Below are 24,641 nucleotides of genomic sequence, written 5' to 3'. Positions count from 1 at the left end.
TCAGTGATAGCGAATTATTTAAATAATAATAATTGTTTTCTAAATAAGTAATTGAAAAAATCTTTTAATTTTGGGTGGTGTCCGGGACCCCTTGGACCTCCTCGCTGGTGACGTCCTTGTACTGAGAGGGTTATGGTGTATAAGTTAGATGTCTAAGGCTGACCTGAGGAACATGTAGTTGCACACTATTATGTCTTGCCAGTTCACAAAGATGGTGCTGAGCTCCTCCGGAGTCACAATCTTGCTCTCACTCAGTGGTTTCTCAAACACCTAATCACACCAATTATTACAATTATCGCCCTGCCATATTAATTCATATTCAACACGCTTTATAAGCAAATGTAAGTGCAATACATTATAAATTACAATTTTTATTACGCTTACTTCATAAATGTGTGTATTTATATAACAACTATAATTTAATCCTTAATATTAAGTATATACTAAAATATTTATTGGTTGATTAATAATACATTATGGACAATATGTTGCTATCCAGAAGAGACTCCAAACACAAGTACTTCTGGATAGATACAAGTTTTCTCAAAAATATAAATTTGTTAGAAAAATATTCAATTGACTCACAATATGAGAATTTTGACTGGATTTAATTACAGCGAGCCTGGTAATACTTAAAAATGCTGTACTCAGCCTGCTTCTAATGATGGATACACTGAGCATATGTTTTGGGACAAAAGTGGGTTGACAGAGTAACAAAAAATTTTTTTTAGAATGTATTGTAATAAATGAATTAATTGAAGATACAAGATTCACCTCTGATTTGTGTTAACATTTAAGTTACTATCATATTAATTTGTGATACATTGCCATGAGCGCATATTCTGCTATATTTGAGTTCTACAAGTTCTGTTGCCACAACTAATTGTAGAAAGGATACAAAAGCACTGCAACTATTGACAATACCAGAAGTCTGACTGTCAAAATGTGTCTAGCAGCACAAACTGCTGGGTGATTGTTTCATTAATTGTTGTATTCAAAATTATAAAATGTGGTGCACGCACAACATTCACGAAACAGGTGGAACTTTCCTCTAAATGAGGAATAATAAAAACACTGTACATGTGCCTCAACAGTATAACTTTTTTGATGTGCCTGAAATTTGATGATTTCAAATAGAATGTAAATTTATTGTGAGGCTCCTTTTCATAAACTTGATAAATCAATTTATTAACAGTATAGGAATATAGAACATTTAAACCATTTTACTCACAACTGTTAAGTGCTAAATTATATATGAGTACAAAATTGAATTTAAAGTGGTTTAAGTGGCTAACTCAACATTACAATAGTTTCATAGTAGGAAGGGCCGAATAGTGGTTGACTATTGAATAAGCAGTAATTGCGGAATATTCACATCTTTTTAAAACCTGATATTAAGGAGTTTTACCTGAGAACAGTACAGATAACTGGAGTGGTATTATACTACTTTCTGTTGTAAAGTTAATTTTCTTATACTTACTGACCACAAAATCACAAGTCCACTGCCTGGAGAAAGAATACTTACATCGTGAACTATAGACATGTCATCAATGTAAGCCTGCTCCGTCATGATTAGTTCCTTGATGTGTTGTTGACGTTTCTTCTCTTCTTTACCCAACTTAATTTTCTTCTTCCCGCTGCTGGCTAAAATGTTACAAATCCAAAAGTTATTGAACAGCAATAAAACAAAAGTATAGAATTTCCACATAAATTACTGTATTTTGATTATATTGTTTAATAATAACTGTCATACTTCAATAATATTTTCAATCGTGAACACTGAATACTAACCAGTACGTTATATACTAATTTACATCAGATATTAATCAGGCTATTTCTGAATTATAGGACCTATTTACATCATTTTCAAAATATTAAACCTTACTACAAAGTAAAAAAAAAAACTCAACAAGCTGTTTATACTGGAGTAGATCAATTGTTTTACACTGAAATAGAGTATTACTTAATAAAATACAAATTAACTAATTAAAATCCTATTTTCCTGCAGGTACATCAAACAGTACTGTATCGACTCTCCCCTTTATTCTGTTTGATAAGATCCTCGCACAGGCCAGTGGCCCATGAGGACGGGCAGAATAAGGCATAAAAGGAGATAAAAAAAAAGACTTATTTCAAGATTCAATGGTTCAAGATTCAGCTTTATACATCACTAGCTATGATATCATGAAATTATGACTTTTCAAGCCTATTTTAAGCACTTCTGTTAGTGTTGTAGATGGAGCTTATATTGGTTACTGATAACTTACTTACATTAAAACATAAAACCAATATTTAATACTTTTATTTTTTTGTGAGGCCTTTCGATATCAAGGATATCTTCTTCAGACACATCACAAAAGTAAAATGGTTTTATGTTTTAATGTACTGTAAGTAAGCTTGTACTTATGTTAGTGTATATTATTCACTATTTTGTAATAAAATAATTTGAAAATACTGGTATCAAAATACCAATTATACTTCAATACAATTAAGTATAGACAAACGTATCTAATATCAGAATCAATCCATTCCTAAAATAAAACTCAGAATCAATCCATTCCTAAAATAAAACTAACAATTTCTGAGAACTAATGTTTATCAAACCTCTAGATCACAGGGAAAATAGTAAAAATTTTTAAGAGTGTATTTAGGCAAAATGTTGTTTTTTATACATGGCATGAACTTAATTATGCATATTATAACAAGAGTTATAATTCATTTAATAATAGTAATAGCAATAATAAGATATTTACATGAAATAAGAATTCCATTACTTTTAAGACATATTAAAACAGTTCATGTTTTCATTCCATGTGTGTATTGATTTAGGTAATTAGTTTATTCATTAGTATTATAACAAGTCTATTAGATTTTTAGTATTTATTTGTTTAGTATTCAGTTTATAGAAAAGAAGAAAACAATCATTAAAATAATCCAGGTGACAAAAGTTAATTAATTTCTATTCTTTTTGCCAAAAACATTTTTAGTGTCTTAAAAAACTATTACTTTACCAGAATTTAGACAAAAATCTAGCATTTTTGGAGAATGTTTTAGATATTTTTTATCAAGGAGGGAGGCTTATCACCATAACTCCTTTACAGAATCAGCACTAATTTGACCTGTCATGGCTTGGTACAGTTACAGTTCATGTCTCTTTTTTTAGTTTACTTTACTAATGGATTACTCTGTGTACTGATTCAACAATTGTAACATGTATAACAATAGCTTAAAACTTAACCCTTTCATGAGTAAATTTTCTATGACAGACATTCCAGAAAGTCAGTTTTCAAAATTTTGAAAATTCTGACGAGTTCAGGAACATCATATGCTTAATATTTCTATAAATGGCGATTCTCTTAAATTGCTTGGTTGTATTTTAATTGTAAAGTGTGAAAGGCTTGTACTGTTTAACACGTTAGCTGCCAAAGGTATTTTTGAAACTTCTCTCAAATGCCATGTAGGTCAGATCTGGCCGGCACCGTATATAATGGTAAGACTTTCTGTCGGCCATATCTGACCGGCAACATCAAAAAGCAGGGTTATGTTAGGTTATGTTTTTTTACTATGTGCTGCGGTCTACAGTCAATTTGTTGAACTTCTAGCGATCTTGAATATCGCTATTTACCTACAAAACGACTCCCGTTGTTGTCTACTTACTTTAGCGCGGGAAATTAATACTCAAATATTGACTTGTTTGTCATGGTATTGTGTCGGCCAGAAATGGCCGGCAGTATTTATTACGTAATATTGATCATTTTGATACTTACAAAATGAATTAAATTCTTGTTAGAAACACATTTTACGTGATGGAGTGATTGTTCAAGGATTGAATAAAGGTACAGCCAATGATTTACAAATGTTTGGTTTAATTTTTTTACATAAATCAGACATATTAAAACCTAACTATCATTTTTTTCAATAAAGTACATTTCCTTGTAAAATTATTTAGTTGTGAAATAAAATAAAAATAGTAAAAATTTGCAATATTGATAATAATACATGACACTTTGTTATAAAACATGTTATTTGTGAACTTCACGAAAACAGTCTTTACATAAGTATGGCTTCTCAGGACACTGCTCACAAAATGTGTTCACTTTGCCCAGTTTCTTGGCCACATCACGTCCACTTTTACTTGTACAGCTTTTTTGTAACACATTTTGCAGTACCTTCTGACCCTGTATCTACCCTTTCCCTCTCCAGTAAAGTTTTGAGATATAGTCAGATAATGGTGCCCTGTACCTTTTACAGGAGTAATAGTGTTATTATCTAGACCCATAAGTGAAACAGCCAGATTTTCTTTAAAAGTTGTAATTGACATGCAGTGCTTTTTCTGATGTCCGCCTGCTGTAGGTCTTGCTTTCACAGCATTAGTGTAGGCCAGCCAAAGAGTTTACAACAGCGGTTCCAAGAACTATTTCTTCTGCTGCTTTATGGTACCATCTTCTTGACTTTCGAACAACCAGTGCTATAAGATGAGAGTTGGTCAGACACATCGATGCCCATCTTTCCCTTGTTGTACTCAACTATCACTAATGGCTTAAAAATGTCATTGCCTTTTTTGTCTATTTTTCCTGTGAGAACGTACTCTACTTCATGTTTGGTGGACAACATTCGCACTTCTCTCTTGTCCTTCCATTTGGTAACTACAATACCATCTTCATTTTCAAGGGCTTTCATTTCTCCTTTTTTTATTTGTGCCTTCATAACATCGGCAGGGAGACCTTTCCTGTTTGCTCTCACAGTACCAACAAGGTGGGTTCTTCTAGCTAAAAGATTTTTGGCAAGTTGCACTGATGTGTAGTAATTATCTACATATAAGATGTGTCCCTTATCCAAGTTATGTTCCATGAGTTCCATCACCACTGAGGTTGAAACTAATTCATTATTTTCATTCTGGATGGTCCCTTTACCCATGTAAACTTTTATACAATAGGTATACCCTTGCTGGTCACAAAGTTTTGAAAATCTTTAGGCCATATTTGTGGGCCTTGTTGGCAGGACAGTGGCTGACAGCGCTGACAGTGGCAGACGGCAGCCCTAACTGATACCAACATCGGCGCACAAAAATAGTCGCAACAGTGAGCAATATAGTGCCGGCCAGATCTGGGCGGCAGTGTTATTTTTAATGAAAAAATCACAACGAAAAATGTTGTGCAGGCCAGATATGGCTGACGCTCAAATTGCATTATATTCAAGAGATTTCAATGCAGTTTTGACAGAAAATGAATTTTAACTAACAAAACAATTCGAGTTAATGAATAAAATAATTTTAGAAACTTGGCAATTTCGGGGTTGGGCAGTAAATATGAGCGTGGCATTTAGGGCTAGTTTACTGCCGGTCAGATCTGACCTCCATGGCAGCTAACGTGTTAAGCAATAGCAGTAGCCAACTGTTTCTAATAATTGTTAACGATTGAGGTAAGTTTCTAAAAACCTATTCACTGTAAAAAGTATCAGCTGATTTTAACTTTCAACCAACTAAGGAGCTCCTTTCCTGCATGAACCGTGACTAGACTCACTACATACAGACAACACTATCTATATTCTGTAGTCATATTTAATTACTATGCTGGATGAAACAACTTTATGTAGTTTGAACCTTTACTGGTTACTTTAATTTATTAATGGTCGAGATCATTTTAATTTTTTCACCTATAAATAAAACAATTCTTATATGTCTAGTCTTCCCAACACTTAACATTATGATGTTCTAGATTGGTAATTCTTAATAGAGGTTTAAAATTGTATCCATTATCTTTAATATCAGCCCATTTAAAATTTTACATTGCACTATAATTTTAAACATTTCTATTCTAGTACGAAAGGCTTTAAAGAATATAGTATTATTTAAATACCTACACTTTGTACATCGCTGTGATTTTGAAATAGCTTAATATCTAATGTTTGTTCACAACAATGTTAGATTTTTATTAGGCTTTCAGATAATGTATAACGAGATATATGTTCCATTTTTATATACACAAATTAAACCAGAATTTTCTGCTACTTCCTGCACCTAATATTTTTATTGTATTCTTTCTATATGATTTGGGATGTGTAGATTCATTGTTTCCAGCATTTATTTTGCCTATAATGAATTTATGACATCTTACATATAATGCTAAACATTGTGATAAATTAGAATTTTTACAATGAAACACAATTAATGCAATTTAAGTACAATACAAACTTGAATTCTTTCATATATGTATATATAAAAATTTAGTCTCATAACAAGTACTATCTTCATTGATTGAGTTATAATTCCCTATAGTCTAAAACAGTTTCTCTTTATATTTAACATATAAATAACAAATCTGTAAAATAAAAATGTTTAGTTGTGTGGGCTATTATACAAAGTATTAATTTTTCTAAGGCATTAAATTCAAAACTTAAATGATATCTATTTCCCCCATAATATATTTTACAATTTTTTCTTATTTTTATGTACAAGCGGTTCATATTGACATAACAAGGATTTCAATAAGAAGGTGCCAATCTAATTAAGGATGATTTTTGTTTTTAGAATATTATCTATACATTATGTTATTAACTCCACTTATAGGGTTATCTATATATATTAATGTAATGAAAAGTAACTAAAACCCTTTTATAAAAGGGTTTTAGTTACTTTTCATTACATTAATATCTATACATTGTTTGAAAAATACAAAAAAACTTCAATAAGTAGTTAAATGGATCAAACAACATAGTTTCTACTGCCTATCATGTGATCCATCTCACTGTGGCAGTATTTAACTTAGTAAAACAAATTTTAAATGATAATAAGTGGGTTTTAATTATAAATGTTAATAAAAAATATTTTAGTAGAAATAAGAGTGGCTACAAAAACAGTTATCTGGTTCTTTAATCGTTAGTAACAGATACAAATAAATGTAGGAAATGTACTTGTTTTATCATGAGTACCTGAATATACGTTTACTTATTGAAAAGAAGAAGTAAATTTGAAAATTAAAAATATACCGTACTTCAAACAAATTTTGCACTATAAAGAAATGTGTGTCCATGGTTCTAATACAGTAGCATTTTTAAATATCCATAGTACTTCTAATCAAAACAACGCTAATGCATTGAGACGATAAAGTTGTTCATCATTAAAAAAGTTGTTCAATAACATTTTTCTGGGATACAGAAAAGTTCCGGTTTTCATGTTTACTATTAATAGAGGTAAATTATAAAACTTTGTAAATTATAATGTTTATATTTTAATTAAATTCAGAACGTTTAGTATAAATAGTGAAAATTGGGAGAGTCTGTCCAAGAAGATTTTTTTGTAGAAAACTTGGGAAAGTATATATTATTAAATTAATTTAGCTTCATTTATTCTTGTCGTTTATTTAGTATTACACACAACATACAAACAAAATTATTATTCTATAAATTAAAGATCAAATTTATTCCTCCAATTCTCCTAATAAATGGTGCTAAAGTAATCCAAATAAATGTTTTTAACATAATTCATTTCATAACTTAAATTGTTTGAAAAATAAATGTTTTAATTAAATATGGTAGAATTTGAGAAAAACTCCACTTTGGAGTATGTGTACTCCAAGACAAAATAGGACATAGACGTTAAAAACACATTTTTTGTAAAGAAAACAACTATATTTATCATGGCATACAGTGGTAAAATAAAAACTATGAAAATATACCCTGTCTAAATAAAATCAAGTTTACTGTTTAAATACTATTATCAACAGAAAAGTAGATTAAAACTAAATAATCATGCAAATGTATAATGAAAATTGCATTTAAACCTAAGACAAGAATAATTATTATATAAAAACTCTGTACTAAAACTATTGCTGAATAAATTAACACTATTAAATACATATTAATATCAGAACCCACAGTTTTTAACAGAAAATTTATTACTATGCCATATTTCAGACGATTCCACAAAAGTCTAGGTTAAAAACTGAACACTTTAAAAGAGTATATAATATACATAACTGTTACATAGAATACGTTGTTATAGGCCAAGCATGCTCAGTAATCAATTCAATCGTTTCTGGCTTAAACTTAACACATTTACTATCTCAGCTTAAAACAGCAGGCTATTCTAACAGTTTCAGGTCATCACTGTACTTCCTAGTAGTCAAAGTGTAACCCCATTTAACACAAACAACTAAAGTAAGACAAAATTTTCTTTGAGGTCAGAACTATGTTCAACAATATCTTTTTCACCTAACTGTTCTATAAGTTTAGGTGGTTACATATCTATTAAGGGAAGGAAACTACATAAGACATGATCCAGCAGTAGGATCAAAATAGTACTCCATGAATTCAGTAAAAATTATGTCAACTGTCTACTTTGCAATTAAAATTTCAGTTGTTTCAAATTTTAGTTCAACAATTCGAATTTTATATAAAAAAACATAACATAACACAACATAAACATAACAAAACTTTAACATAGATTTTTAGTAAAACTTTAATATAAAAAATGAGTGATTGCAGAAAGTGACCCAAAAATTTAGAATATGTGCATGCACTTGCAAATGTGAGTACATGTCTAGACTCTAAAGGACGTTTTTATTTTAAAATCGGTACATACCTTCCTTTCTGAATTGTCTTTTAACCCTCACTAAAGGCTAACAAGTAATTAGGGGAATAAGTTTGGTGATTTTTACCTATAAAATTTGCTATTCTTGGGACTATTTTTATTTACTTAAAAGATAAAAATGTTCAAAGTATTTAATGCATTAAACATGTGCAGACTCTCTCTGATCTCTACCAAATAACTAGATGCGACCAACAAAGTCAACGTAATTAAAGTCTCTCTAGCTGGTTCTTTAGAAATTCAAATTGAATTCCAAACTGAAATTAAAACGAAAAGCACATAAGAAAGCTCAAAAGGATTTAATCATTCATACAGATTTACAGGTTTCAAATAAAATGTTTTTTATTTCCTACAATTTCATAACAATTATTGTACTACTCACAGTAAAAAAAGACAATTAGCAGGATTTAAATTATTGCATAATTGTTTTATTATTGTTTTAACGTTGTTTTGAGAGGAAAAATATATCATACACTCTGAATAAATTAATGTAAACCACAAAAAAGTAGTGCAGCAACAAATAAACAAAATAGTTTCAGAAATATGGTAGGATTTTCTTAAACTACGCAAGACTATTAATAAAGAATGGTCTTACTTAAATGGCAGAGTGAACAAACTATTTATTAAAGATTTAAGAACCGGCTGAGTTTGTGGCCATCTTGATTTTAACCCTGTAAGAACAATATAATCAAAACACTTATAGCACTTATTTTCAATCTTAGAGTTATGCAAGATCTCTCATTTTAAATAAACAATTAAAAAATACCCTAACTATTTTTATATTTTAAAACCATACTGAGTAAGAAAATCTCAAACCATTTTGTACTTCATTATTTGATTATACAAATAGAATTTAAATTCAAAATAAAATATTACTAAAAAGTGTTTGGATGTGAATTGAAAATATCTTTTAGAGTTAGACATCTCCCTTTATCCTACAATTAGTGTTCAAAGTTTAGTATTATTCTTATGGTTTTAAACTCAAGGTCTTTTCCTTACAGCCTTTACATTTAATCCATCAGTGATAATGATAGATATTGTAAGAATACACTACGAGTTAAAAAAAATATTTACGTGCATACAAATGTATACACTTATAAAAGATATTAAAAGCATTTTTACTACAAATAATACAATCATATAGTGATAAAGCATTTAGCTGGCAGATTCTGCACTGTTTTAACTTATTTAGTTTTGCTTTTAATCAACTCAATTATGAATGGTAATCCCTACCATATAGGAAAGACCACAAACAATATAAGGGGATAAAAGTTATTATAGTTTGCTCACATTAAAAATACAATCATGGCTTGTGCTTTGACCATTTCGTACAGTGCATATAATGCATATTCACTAGTTCGATGTTTCAGATTTGTTTTTCCTATTTGTGCGTGTATAATATGTGGATGAAATTGTTAAATTTGCTTAATGTTAAATGTGAATGATTTCATAGCCCTATGCATATAGCTAAAGATGGACAGAATTCTTCAGAATACAATAGTATTATCTTGTGTTAGTTACCTCAATTACACTAAAGTAAAACTGTAAAGAATGTCTTATTTCACCAAGCTATGAAGCCCTCTTTGACACTTAACCTGAAGAATGGCAACAACAGTATACAGTGCCGTATCTACATTAATGTGTTACATCCCATTTTTATTTGTTTCACTAATGGATGAAATAAGAATTAAAATGAAAAATAAATAAATAAAACAATGTTATAATTAAAATAGTAATTAGGTGTCACAATCTTATGTCACTGAATAAGTATCTATTGAGGCCTCTGCAGCACTGGTAGCAGCTATTAAATTGGACAAATATGCAGGACGTTCTTTAAAGCTTTCTAAAACAAATAATTTTTTACTATTGTTTTTACAGTAAAATCTTCATTGAATATACTAAATACCATATTGGTAATTAAATTATTACTTCAAAACATTTTTAATGTTATAAATAATGATATACTATATATATATATATATATATATATATATATATATATATATATATATATATATATATATATATATAAAATTTTATTATTTTTAGTTGCTTTCTAATAAACTTTAACATACTTTACCTAGGATATTACAGGGTAACTTACACAAGTAAAAATTTCATGCACATATCTAAAATAATAAGTTTAATAATAAAGTAAAATATTACGAGTAATGTTTTTTGATAATTTTGCTGGACATTTACTCAAACTTCTTTTTCCTACGAAATTCAGATTACATGATGAACAATTAAAATATAATCTAAATAACCTTTATCTTGACGTTCAATTTCTTCATCCTCACACAAATCGTTTATCAGAAAACAGTTTTGGAACACGGAAAATAATTACGTCTTCCACACTTCCATCACTATCACTGATATCAGAAATGCATCGTAATCACTGTCTAATAACAAAAAGAAACCTGCAGTGTTTTTACTTCCATTACCGTCAATCTAAACAAAAACAACACACATAATGATGCATATAGCAACTGGCGAATGAAAATTAAGACGAAACGTTCCAACAAACAAACAGGTGGTCAATTCAGTGCCATCAGTAAAAAAAAACTAAACGAAATGTTCTATCTTCTTAGAGAATGAACCAGTAAAGATCATGGCAATGATATTTATTGGATATTTTAAGAGCTAGAATGGCCCATAACAATAAGAAGTGGCTTAACATAGACCACGTAACCAGTGCGTGTCTTAACATTCACTCCGGGCCACATGGCACTTAACCAGCACGGGTGTCTTCCCTGAAGGGTTATACGTGTTCCTTCAGACTCAGCACTGTCCGTATCCCTTTAGGAAGTTAAAACTTAGAAATTAGCAGATAGGAAGGTTGAACCTCTAATCAATCAATTTACAATAAAATTTGTAAAAAATTAAATGTTAATTTGAGGATAACATTTTATCACAATTTTGAACATACCAGTCATTCAATGTGTATATAAAAAAACCTGAATTTTATATACTCAATACAAATAATAAATCTAACTTTGTTTTATGTCTAGTGTTAAATAGAGATATGTAAGGAACCATCAACTGTTTAACACTGGAGTAAACTTTATATATAACAATATCTCAACATAATATCACACATGACAACAGCTCTGGGAACTTACAACTAGGTGGCTATAAGTGTTTTATTTCCTAAATAGGGCTGTGTAACTCCAATCACTGACATTAGCAGCAGATTTATTACATTTAGCGGTTCAAACATCATTACAATTCAGTGATTCAAATAGCAACAATATCACAGGCCGTGAGTTGAATAAAGAAACTAAAGATGTATAGGACAGGAGATACATAGAAATATAACAGCAAGCTACTAAACCTACGCTTGACATCAAACTTATCCTTGTAACTTTTATTTCATGCAGAATTCCTCCAACACCCTCTTTAATCATCTCACGGACTGTACTTATAACTAATTATAATAAATTATTTTAAATCCACAACAGTAATTGAACGTGTTACAATAACAACAAAAATAAAGATGATTTATTGATTCTTAACTTCATAAGTAAACTGATTTAAACAAACTGTTTAATAATGGTAAATTTACAACTTATGCTAAAGAACATTGCATTAATCAGTTAATTGTTTCTATTTACAACTATATCCTAATCTAAATAGATTTACATATATTTGCTATTCCACCTTAGTATTTTCTGGAAATCTTTGAAAGTCGCAATGTATGTGAACTGCAGTGTGTCTTAACCATAATTTACATTTGATGACAGTTATCAAACAAGAACAGCGTGAGATTGCTAAAGCATTTGCTGTTGTTGTCTTTAAATGTTCTATATTTTAATGCAGAATATCGTTAACATAAGGCCATTCAGTTTTTTCAACAAATAACAATAGGAAATGCTTTTTATAACTTGCTAAATCCTTTGAAACTCTCTAATGATTGCTAATTAGTCAATAATGGACATAAAACAAGAAATTTTAAATCATGGTCACTAACATAGTTTTAGTTGTGTTATATAAACCTACAAATATTACTTAATGGTATATTAACAAAGTTCAGGGATAAAACTGAAATGAATTTTTGGAATATATGCTATATTATTTAGGGGGGAAACCCTCTCTTATTAAGAGATTTAGTAACCAAGTGTATTAATCTTGCAAGCCAATGTTTTCATATGAAAGTTTGACATGCATAATGCAATGTGAAAAGTATCCAATAAATTATGTCCTGTTTTAAAGGCTTACAGTGCATTATTTAGTTTCTACGTACTATCTGTTTTCGTGTGCAATCTCAATTAGTTCTGTATATATTTCATTAATACACTTAAAAAAAAACCTTTTAAATGCATTACGATTAAGTAATAGTTATTTATTAGTAGAAAATGTTAAATTATTCATTTAATTATAGTTATTAATTTATTAAATATTTATAATTTCCATGTGTTAAAATAAAATGGCTTAATACTAAATGTTACTAAGAAGCAAGCTTAATTTTCAGACAAAACTAAAATCGTCAATATACTAATTCAGAAAATCCATTACAAAAAGTTTAATCATGAGTGTTAAGGGTTTATTTCTTTTACTGTATTCTTTTGCAAGAATTATTTAGTAACTCAAGATAGTATTTTACTAAGAAGTAATAATTTACATATTATTAATATTGTGTCCCAATATTTTAAGACATTGAAATAGATCAAAAATTCCATTTGTCTTTGATCCGGAATTTCGGGAGTTAAAAAACAACTTCATTACAATTTTGTCTTGGCTTAAAAAAAAACACTTATGCACACTTTAAAATTTATTTCCTGTAGAAATCAAAACAAGATATATATTAAGACTTTTTCACACAAAATGTAGACAAGATAAAAATAGTAAATATTAAAAAAATGCAATAAAAATTTAATAACGTTGCTTCCCACTTTGAATGAGAATAACAAGTAGGAAGGGTGAGAAAATTTAAAAAAGTAAAATGGAAAAATATTACTGACTTAATGAGTTCCTCTTTAAACAATACATTTAAAAGAACATAAAAGCAGCTGAACTATATCAGTGTGTAAATGCAACAGACATTCCACAATATGTAAATCTAATAGAAAATAATTAACTGACTTTATGTAGTTTGGAATACGAATAGTTTCTAGAGTATAAAATATAGTTATCAGAGTTTTATAATTTTTGGCTTGCACTCATATGTCTTGTACTATAGTAAATGTTGGTAATGATATTTTTCATAAATAATCATCTAGAGAACTAAATAGTGCATATTAGGGGTGAGGCTAACATATATTCGGTCTTGGACAGGTCCAGGAAGCATACTGTATATCTTTATCTGTTGTAGTAACGTCTCATAAGAGTAAAATAGTTACAATAAACTAAGAAAAGCTTTTAAATTGTTTATTACAAATGTACTTATTTTGGTTCTAGTAAGTTATAGGACTACAATTTATTCTCTATTTTATTTCAGGGCATTGTTAAATATTTAGATCCCAAACCAGTCAGACACTTATTTTATTTCTGTCATTTATTCACCATTACATGTTATTTGCTGGCAAAAACTGTCTATGAATTTCAGTCACAGTAGTAACTTAAATTGATATATCGTATGAATTAATTAATCATATTATTTGATCTTATTAATTGTTTAACAGTATGGTCATTTTACAGGCAACACACAGTCTATATCTTTGCTGCTAACAAAATAAAACAGATTCTATTTATTTTATTAAGTTACTACAAATGTTCTCTTCCCAGGCTGTCTGTTTTGCTCACAATTCAACGTGTCGTCAACAGTTACAACACAATCATATTAGTTATGGGTTTTAAGGAACTTGTGATTTAACCAGATATTAATTTGAATCATATTCTCTTAAGATTTTCTGGTATTTATCTGGCACTATTGCTGTAACAACCAACTCTTCCCCCAAAACAACTTACATATCAGTCTTAAATTGTTTAAAAAAAAAAAATAAATCAAGCCCTTAATAAATACAAATCAGAATTTTAATTAATTTTCTCATTAGTTTTTAAATTATAAAAAAGTGACACTAATAATAAAAACAGATATTTGTTTCTGTGTTACTTTTCAGTCTTCTTTATAAAAATTGACATAACCACTATAAAAATGTAAATTTTAATGAAATTTTACTAATTCAAAAAGAACCAAATGAAAGAACACTATGTGGGCTATCACAGCAGGGTATGTGTTGACTGTGGAGACCACCTTTATGGAGATAATATCTTACTGGACCAACAGTTTCCATCTATACAGTACTAGTCCTGTTAGCTCAAATGTGTTTTGAAAACATAAATAGCGGTAGCTGCAAAATTAACCTGATTTATTACGAACGTGTAGTTGTGTGAAATGTAATTAAATTGTTCATTTTAGTTAGAATGGACTTCAGAAACTAAATAAAGTTACTGGAACAAGAGCACATTTCAGAGGCAGAAACCACAGATACTAACAACTACACCAAAAACCTCTATAATAGATTTCAACCATGCAACTGAACAGATATGAAAACTTATAGAGAACACTTACTTTTTGCAAGGGGCCAACCCCACTACCGACATGCCACAACTAAAACTGACCGCCTATAACATGCTGCTAAACACGACAAAAATATAAGAACACTCGACAAATCTAACCTCTCTCTGTCCTAACTATATCACTTTTGTTGATTTACTTCTTGAAAACACAAAAACACTGCAAGCACACATACAAATATTTACTATAGAAAAACCCACAAATATGCACACAAATTGTACAACCAAAATATATTTGAACTCACCAAGTTTAAAGAAAAATGTGAATTCAGACTCAACAGACTCAGAATTATTTCAGACTCATATTCTTTTAGTGAATATTTTCATTTATATAAATATTAGGGAGCAGTTTTAGTGCTGAACTTTTTAATGTAAATAATATTTCAAACTAAATGTTTTCACCAAAAAGCATTTGTGCATGCATGTTAAAAAATTTATTTTAACTCCTTTACCTTATAACCAATAAGACTTCCAGTATTAGAATTTCAATTTTCCTCAGTAATTAAATGATTTACATTATGAATACTTCAAGTTAGAAGAATGTCTTTTAATGCTTTTACTGTACATAATATTTCACTATTGAATTTTCAAAGATTTCCAGTATTGCAGTAGATGGGACAACAAAGATTAAACGATCATACAGTACATTATAATCATCCTATTTCTGGAACTCCAAAAAATAATTTAGGCTCTAATATCCAAAAACTAATAAAACGTCATGGAGCATATTGAAGTCATGACTAGTGCCAAATTTGAGGGGATGATTTCTTAATTTGATGTCAGAAGCAGATGTAGTTCAAACTACAATCAATAAACTTAAACAGATTACATCACATAGGAGAAAATATGTGTGAGATGTTTTTCTATCCTACTCTAGGGAGATTGCACTGACGAAAGCGTAGACGCACGGCATGGGCGTGGAGTTGGCCCCTCCATTTCTGAAACAACCACGCATGCATACAGTACGCTTATACCTTTCAGAACTGAATGCAAAATCTATAAAATTACTGTGATAAGACTATACAATCAGATCGTCACCAGTTTGTGTTTAAATTTTACATAAACCCGGTAAATTTAAATGCAAAGTTGAGTCTGTTATGTACAACAATATTGTCTGAGATATAATGAATACTATACTATGATCAGTTGGAAACTATGTATCTTAAGAATGTATATGCAACTATATTTTCAAAATATTAACTAATACAAAATTGTTGAACATATTAATAAGCATAGGGTTTTCAACTTCAGAATATCACTAATCAAAAAAAGGAAAACAACTAAACATAAATCAATTTAAATAAACAAATATGAGGAAATGAATAACAGGGACAAAAAATTTAACATAAGCTGACATGTATAATGGAAAAGAGGTCCATGTTATAGTTAAATCTAGGGTTTGACTTATAGGCTAATACATGGTTCTCCTTCCTTAAATTAGAATAATGGTATTAATAGACTAAAACTCCATGCTGCCATGAGCAACAATTGCACCAGATATAAGAGACTCCTCCTTCTGTGTTTAGATTTCATCAATGCTGCTATGAGTGGTGACTGTATCATATATGAGGGCTTTTCGGAAAGTTGATTACGTTTTGCGCTGTGGCCGCTAGGGGCGAGACTAACACGGCCATCTTGGTGTCAGGACATCCCACCGCTCAGTGGCTATCCAGCCGTGCTAGCGGGAAGTTCATGTTGTAACGCATCTAGTCACAGTGCCTGTTTGAAATGTCTGCCGCAATTGAAAATTCCGCCAACTGTGAGGTGCGGGCAGTAATTAGGTTTTTGACTGTAAAAACTGTAAGCCTATAGCAATTTATCAGCAGTTGTGTAAAGTTTATGGGAACAACATTATCACTGAAGGTGGAGTGCAACAATGGCTCATTAAATTTAAAAATGGCCGAACAAATTTTCATGACAAAGTGCGAAGTGAAAGACCCAGCATAGTGACTGACAAACTTGTTGAGAAAGTTGACGCAAAGGTCAGAGAAAATCGACGGTTAACCATAACGGAGCTCTCGCTTAGTTTCCCTCAAATTTCACGAACTTTATTATATGAAATCGTCACTGATAAGCTTGGCTTCCAAAAGTTTTGTGCAAGATGGGTACCGAAAATCCTGACCGACGTCCACAAAAACCAGCGCATGGCTGCAGCGTTAACAATTTTGGATGCTTACGACAAAGAGGGTGAATCACTACTCGATCGCATCGTAACTGGCAATGAAACATGGGTAAAACATGTTAACTGCGAGACCAAATTGCAGTCAATGGAGTGGGGACACACAAGTTCCCCTCACAAACCAAGAAAATGTTCGTAAACGATGTCGGCAAGAAAGGTTATGGCAACCGTTTTTTGGTACAAGAAAGGTGTAATTCTTGTTGATTTCCTGGAACGAGGCACTACAATCAACTCAGAAAGGTATTGCCAAACGTTAAACAACCTCAGAAGAGCGATCCAAAACAAGCGTAGGGGAAAGTTGAGCTAGAAAATTCTGTTTATTCACGATAACTCTCGACCTCACACGGCAAATCGCACACGTGAAGTTCTCGAATCATTCCAGTGGGAGTTGTTTCCTCATCCACCATACAGCCCGGATCTTGCACCAAGTGACTACCACTTGTTCCCAACAATGAAGAAGTGGCTGGCAACGCAGCGCTTTGACGACGACGCAGAGCTGCAGCAAGAAGTGACAAACTGGTTGAAGACACAGGCGGCAGAATTTTATGAGGAAGGCATTGTCAAGCTCATCCATCGATAAGTGCCTAAATTTGAATGGCGACTATGTTGAAAAGTAGTATTTAAGTGTGGCTTTCAAATGTATATAATAAAAATTTGTTCCTATACTTTGTTAATTTTTAATTCCAAAACGTAATCTACTTTCCGAATAGCCTTCGTATAAAAGCCTCCTCCTTCCATGTTTGGATTGAATAACTGCTGTTATGAATGGTTAATGTATCAGATATAACAGCCTCCTTCTTCCTCGTTTAGACTGAATAACTGCTGCTATGAATGGTTAATGTACCAGATATAACAGCCTTTGTTTTCCATGTTTAGACTAGAATAGAATAGAATATATATATTGTGTTGAAAATATGTAATACATTGTATTGGAATAGTCAATATTAACATAAATTTCTTTATGGTAGTTATCTTACAAACTAAATCCATTCTCTTGAATTTCCATACCGCTACAAGCAGGCACACATTCATACACATATAAACACACAAAATTCGTGGGATCAACCCACAGGATTGTAACCGTGCTGTGAATATCAATGCTGAGTGTGCTGCATGAACTCGCTAACTATGTAAAAAGCACACGACACCAGGTAGTGCTTTAACTTGGTTTTACATTTTTTTTGGATAGTTACTAAATTTAGTGTTTCTGGGAGACTGTTAAAGAGTTCGATCCCCACCAGTAAAGGGAGACATTCAAATTCTGCTGTTCTATGCTGTTGGGTTCAAAAGCGCTTTAGAACTATTGTCTAGTATCTATGTATTTAACTGCCCTGTGTCAATATAAACTTGAATGGACATTAAAATAAAGTCTCTAAAATGTACAAGCTGGGTAGAGTTAGCAAGTTGAGCTCAATGAAGGCTAGATTGAATCACTGCTGCTATGATTGATAACCGCACTAGATATGACAGCTTTGTTCTTCTACTTTGACAATGGATCAATACTGACTAAATAGTATTCACCACCAGATGTAGAAAAATGTACCTTATTTCTTGATATTAATTAAATGCAGCCATGACCAGTGGCTGAACCAAATACAGTAATTTTCTCCTCATGAGTGTTAAGTGCAACAGATATGGTAACAAGTTTTCCAACATTGATATTGAATCAATACGGCCATGAGCAGTGAACATATATGACAATATTCTTCTTCTTCTATTTTGCAGTATATTGTCTTAATGTACAAAAAATACTTTAAATATTTTTAAACAAAAAGCCATTCATTTTGTTAACTTCATACTTTATTGCATTCATAATTTTAAAATCATTTATACAAAACAAAAATAATTATTGTTTATGGGAGTGGTTGGGAGTTGTTATGAAGAAACAAAATCTATGCAAAAAAAAAATGGATGCATTATTGTTCCATCCTGTGGCTGATAGTTAATGAGCAACACTCTGTGGCAGTTCAAAATCATGGTGTTCATTAAGTTTCCGGTCAATTCTATCAATTTTGTGTTTTTGGAGAAATTTCTCATATTCTTTGTATTAACACGCTGTCAATTGGTTCTGGAAATTGAATGATGAATCCATGTTTCAATCACTCTAAAAAAAAATACTGACATCTTTATCCCTAAGCAATTCATTTTTGCTCATGTTGCCATTTAATACGTGAGGCACTAATCTTGCACATTTGAAATCTGATCATGTTCAGTCACAAAATTGTGTAAAAGTGGCATGATATTTCAGTAAATGTTACATTATGTTTATGATTTTATCCAGTTTAACTAGTTTTCCATCGTCAATAACAGCTTATATAGCAGCCATCAACATTCCAAGTTGATGGGATGTTGCTGTTTTGTCAATTTAATTTAGCAAATTCTAACCTACTTTTTATTCAGTATAACCAAGATACATGTGTCACACAAGACAAAACAAATCTCATCAAAAACTAAAATATGAGCAAAATATTTTAGATTCAGGATAAAGGTGAGTTATTGTTCAATTCTCACTGATAAAATAATCAGTCTTTGATGATTAATAAATAAAATTAAGTACAGTTACTCACAGACAGGGGCGACATAGTTGCTAGGAAAGAGACCAGTGGCTCCATTGAGTTCCCCTCTCCACCAGGCAGGTTCATCCTTGGATAATATAGAGATGATGTCATCCTTCTCAAAACTGAGCTCATCCTCATTGAGAGCTTTGTATTGATACAAGGCTATCACCCTTTCTGTAATCACATGATCATATATTTTATGAATTTACTGAAAAAGAGATCATTATAATTTGGCTTATTCTGGTCTTCAATTAAAGTGAGTTGAAGTATCTTTCGAAACTGTGAGTTCCTCTGCTGAAAAGAAGTTGTACTGAGAAATTCTCAAAATACGAAGATGGTTTCTTTATTTATTTATTTACTTTGATAGTAGTTTATGTGCATTTTACGTGGATATTTCAAATTTATACTGAAGAATTATATAAAACGTTAAAAATTTAAATATATCTGTTACTACAACATATGCGATTTACCCAATCCTCCAACTGTTCAAGAAAAATACTAGTAAAATAGGCAAATGTTAACACTATTATATTAGGATTATATAAGTATTATTTTAGGTCTGGTTAATTAGGCTGTTACTGCTGTAACTTTGCATTATTTGTTTACTTCACTTGCATTGTAAATGGAAGCAGATAGATAAAACTCAGATAGAATAAAGGATTAGTAATGAGCATTTTGGTTCCTACAATACTGGTTCCTTTCCAGTACACTATTTCAATACTGACTCCTACTATAAGGAATAGGCCAACGAAATACATGTGGCTGTTGTGGTCATTTGTCATCTATTAAAGTTCGTAGCTTATATGATGTTAGTTGTTCGTTGACTCAACAACTTGCCTACCTATTAAACCTGTGAACATATTCTTAAATAAACATACAAATGGGCATTATAAATGGTTGTATATAAAAAATTATTTTATGTAAAGAATAGCAGCATTATTATTGTAAAATTATAATGCTGTGCATAAGAAAGTATAAACAATTCTAAATTCCTTCCTAACAAATGAGAAAAGTATATGTATGTGAGATTTTTAGTTATGAAACTAATGCACTTTTTACTACTAAAAAATTGTTGTATATGGGTACAGTTGCTAAATGTGAAACTTTATATAAAACTTTATCACTTAATAAATAACTTTTAAAGAAATATAGTTTAATTACAGATTTAAATTTATATCTATTTCAATAGTAGCAGGAAGGGACACACGTGGTACGAAGAAGTTTGTAGCGAAGTTTTAGTTGTTTTATTCAGCTTCTCTTAAAATAGAGTACATTATATTTTGAAGTTTTAATACTACACTTTTCAAATTTGTACACCCAAAATCCATGATTTTTTTTTTAATGTTTAACTTTTCTATAACTAACACTTTATTCCTATACACATGTATCCACCTTTTTTATACATGCATTGTCAAGACAATAGGTATTCATTGATACAATAAATATGTAACATATTTATATTACTAATTACTAATACTAAAAACATTCAATTATTGGTGTAAGCCTATGCAAGATGGCACAACATTAAAAGTGAAAACAATAATTCTTTTCTTATGTGATATAAGTAGTTTGTTTACATAAATGTAAAATGAGTAACTAGACTTTAATTTATTTACAAATTAGTTAAGATTTAATTTGAATACATTTTTATTATTGTACTCATTTAAAACCATTCTTAGATTACGATGTTCTAAAAAACCAACAGAACAGTGTTTGTAAATAAAGACATTTTGACTTTTTATGTATAACATGTATGTACCTGTGGAAAGAGGCTCAGCAGAGGGTGTTTGTCTACCAGAACGCCCAATTCCTCGACCTCCCCCTCCTGCTCCTAAAGTTTTAACGTATGACGCAGGGAACCACCCAATTTGTCGCTTTTTCCCTTTGGCCTGCAAGGAATTTACCATCAAAATAGTGTACACCCCACTCCAGATTTCATAGAGTATCAAATGAATTATGATAGAGTAATATAATACCATTAATAGTTATACATTTATTTTTAATTTGTACTATGTATATTTGAATCTCAAAGAAATCATCATCTTTTATTATGCCTATATATATATATATATATATATATATATATATATATATATATTTTCAATAAACATTGAATCGCAAAAAGTACTTGCTCCGCCGGGAGTCAAACCCGGATCTCTCACTTGCCGGGTGAATGTGCTACCATTACACCACAGAGCGCTTACTTTTTCCGATTCAATTATTTTGTATTTGGCCGTATCTGTCACATATGCGTTTAAATAAGCAAACTAACATATGATCGGAAGACCAAATACCTGTCAAACGACTTTTATTTACATTAAACTGTATATATATATATATATATATATATATATATATATATATATATATATATATATAGAGGACATGAATTACTACAACCCCTGATGCTAAATCTACTGGCACTGACCTGCAGTTCTCCTTCCCACCAGCCTGTCGTTGTTTTCTTCCTGATCATGATAAGCTGACCCCTCTGCAAGCTCAGCTGTTCCGCACTGGTCGCCTGGTATGGAGCAATCACTGTGGCAATCTCAGGCTTCTTCCCTTTTGTGCCCTGAGACATGGCTGTGTTAGTATTCTTCTCACAACAATTGCACTAAACAGTGTACAAAGGATATGTGGCAACTATCATTAATTAAATGCTCACAGTTCACTTTCAGGTAAACCACTTGTTGATTTTTATATCACTAAGTGTAAACCAAGCAAATATCTTTAAAAAATGAATTATAAAGAACTTGAATATAAAACTTACTTTAAAAAGCTAAAGTTGTGGCAATGCCAACATAATAAATTCATTAATTAAAATTTCAATCAGAAAGTTTAAGAAAAAAGAAATTGGTAAAATTCTTATATGCATTATTAACTTAATTTAAATTAATTATTTAATTTGCATATCAACCGTTACAATTTGATAAAGTAGTAAGATAACTACTAATCAAAATATCTGTCATTAATTCCAAGTAATAGTAAACACTAGAATACTACAGCTTTTTCTATAAAAAACTAACATGCAATATAAATTCACAAACATCAAACCAAACATAAAATCTTTATAATTATACATAAAAAATAAGCTATACACAGTTAAACAAAAGCAAAGTTCTTTACAAAAATAAAGCTTACACTTATGATAGCATGCATCCTTCACCTGATGGGAAAAAACCAAATAAAAATTATAATACTCAATCAGGACAAAACATTTTACCTTGGAGTCACTATCCTCTCCTCCGCTGCTAGCGGACTCCAACTGCCAACAAACACCGAATCAGAGCTGTTACCTACGTGTCTCAATATCAAGGACATTTAACAGTCCTGAGACTGCAGGAATAGTATGAGAATAACTCGTGACATGTGGGTTTATTGGAGACAAGTGTCACAATCTACTATTTCGTGGGTAAACAATTATGCCAACCCACATAATTTTTAGAAGCTACTATAGAATATAAGAGGTTGCAGACAAGATCCACTAGTCTATTGTTCATTGTAATTTAGAGGTTGATTACCACAATTTTTAGTAAAACTATGAAACCAAATGACCTGTGAAACATATTTGTTGTATAACATCAGTGAAAAGATTTTGGATTTTCATCAAATAAGGTTTTTAAACTAAGTAATTATTTTTAGAAAAATGGCATCAAAGTTTTATATTGACTGTAGTTTTTATATCACTAATAATTATTATTTTAACATTTTCTCAGTAAAGTTAGAACCTAATACATAAATATGACTGTATAGTTCAATTTTAAAAGTTTAATAGTTTATTAATTATTAATTTTATAATCCTTATAAGCAGAAATATGACAATCCCAGATAGCTAAATAGGAGTGTGAAATGATCTCTTGGGTGCTGCTATGCATTTATCTACATAGTGAGCATTATTAATGTACGAGTGGTAATGTTGGTGTTGAACAATAGACTGTGAAAATTTTATTTTATTCAGCCAACTTCTTAGATCTGTGTGTGGACTATCACCACAAAATTTAATAGTGAAAACTTGTTCATTATGAAATATTAAACCACTGATTATATTTTATCTGCGAAGATTCCTGAAATAGAGTTAAAAGTTAAATTATGTTACAATATTATAGTCTCAATATTTTTTTGTATTATTGGGTATACAAAAATGTTCTGAGGGATCCTAGGCTCCACAAATATGACCCTTACTGCCATTTAAGTCAAATGGTTGGTGGTCATTCAGTTCTAGATACAGTGTCTCTTAAAAGTTAAATTTTTTTGTAGGAATTTCCAACTGTTAACCCTTTAGAGTGGTTTCACATGTTGCTCTAACTATAATTATAGTCTTAATATATAATTTAGAAGTCAAAATTACATAAGGCTATAGAATATATAAAACTTTAAATTTCTTAACTGAGATTCATATACTTGCTGTAGAAAAGACTTTATGTTTGCAATAAATACAAAATAATTTAAATACATAAAAACACTATTTTGCAAAGATTAGTATAATGAAGATTCAAAGAAATGTGTAATTTGTATTCTCTGAAGCCTAAAGCAAAACAATGTTTTTAATTAGCTATTTTATTTCTTTCTTTGGAATTGACTAAATATTAGAATCTTCTCTTTTACTTTGCAAAAATTAAAAATAAGCTCTGTAATTAGTTTTATTTAACCCTTTGGGGACCAGTCTACATTAGAAGAAGTAAACCAGAAACACCAAGCTATTTTTATGGGATTTGCATAATTTCAGGGAAATGGCTATATTTAAGGAACTACAAATCATATTCTTTACCCGTTTTTTAATATTGTATATTATAAAATGGGC

At 30.5% G+C, this 24,641-nt stretch overlaps 1 protein-coding gene across 5 annotated transcripts in view; it reads right to left on the bottom strand.

Annotated features, from left to right (window-relative positions):
• The window catches only part of LOC124359078 (intersectin-1), a 131,505-nt gene that overhangs the window by 21,990 nt on the left and 84,874 nt on the right, over positions 1-24,641 (bottom strand). For 4 of the 5 annotated variants that reach the window (XM_046811502.1, XM_046811498.1, XM_046811501.1 and 1 more), the window contains 6 exons: positions 23,064-23,105; positions 22,269-22,412; positions 21,600-21,729; positions 19,850-20,014; positions 1,526-1,644; positions 164-270 (listed from right to left, as the gene is read on the bottom strand). In XM_046811502.1, coding sequence (XP_046667458.1) covers positions 164-270; positions 1,526-1,644; positions 19,850-20,014; positions 21,600-21,729; positions 22,269-22,412; positions 23,064-23,105 — 707 coding nt within the window. The remainder of the gene's footprint in view (positions 1-163; positions 271-1,525; positions 1,645-19,849; positions 20,015-21,599; positions 21,730-22,268; positions 22,413-23,063; positions 23,106-24,641) is intronic. The other variant, XM_046811499.1, reaches the window with a different exon arrangement.

This window comes from Homalodisca vitripennis, chromosome 4 (genome assembly GCF_021130785.1).
Source record: "Homalodisca vitripennis isolate AUS2020 chromosome 4, UT_GWSS_2.1, whole genome shotgun sequence".
Taxonomy (NCBI): Eukaryota; Metazoa; Arthropoda; class Insecta; order Hemiptera; family Cicadellidae; genus Homalodisca; species Homalodisca vitripennis.
This window is presented reverse-complemented; position numbering and strand designations above follow the sequence as displayed.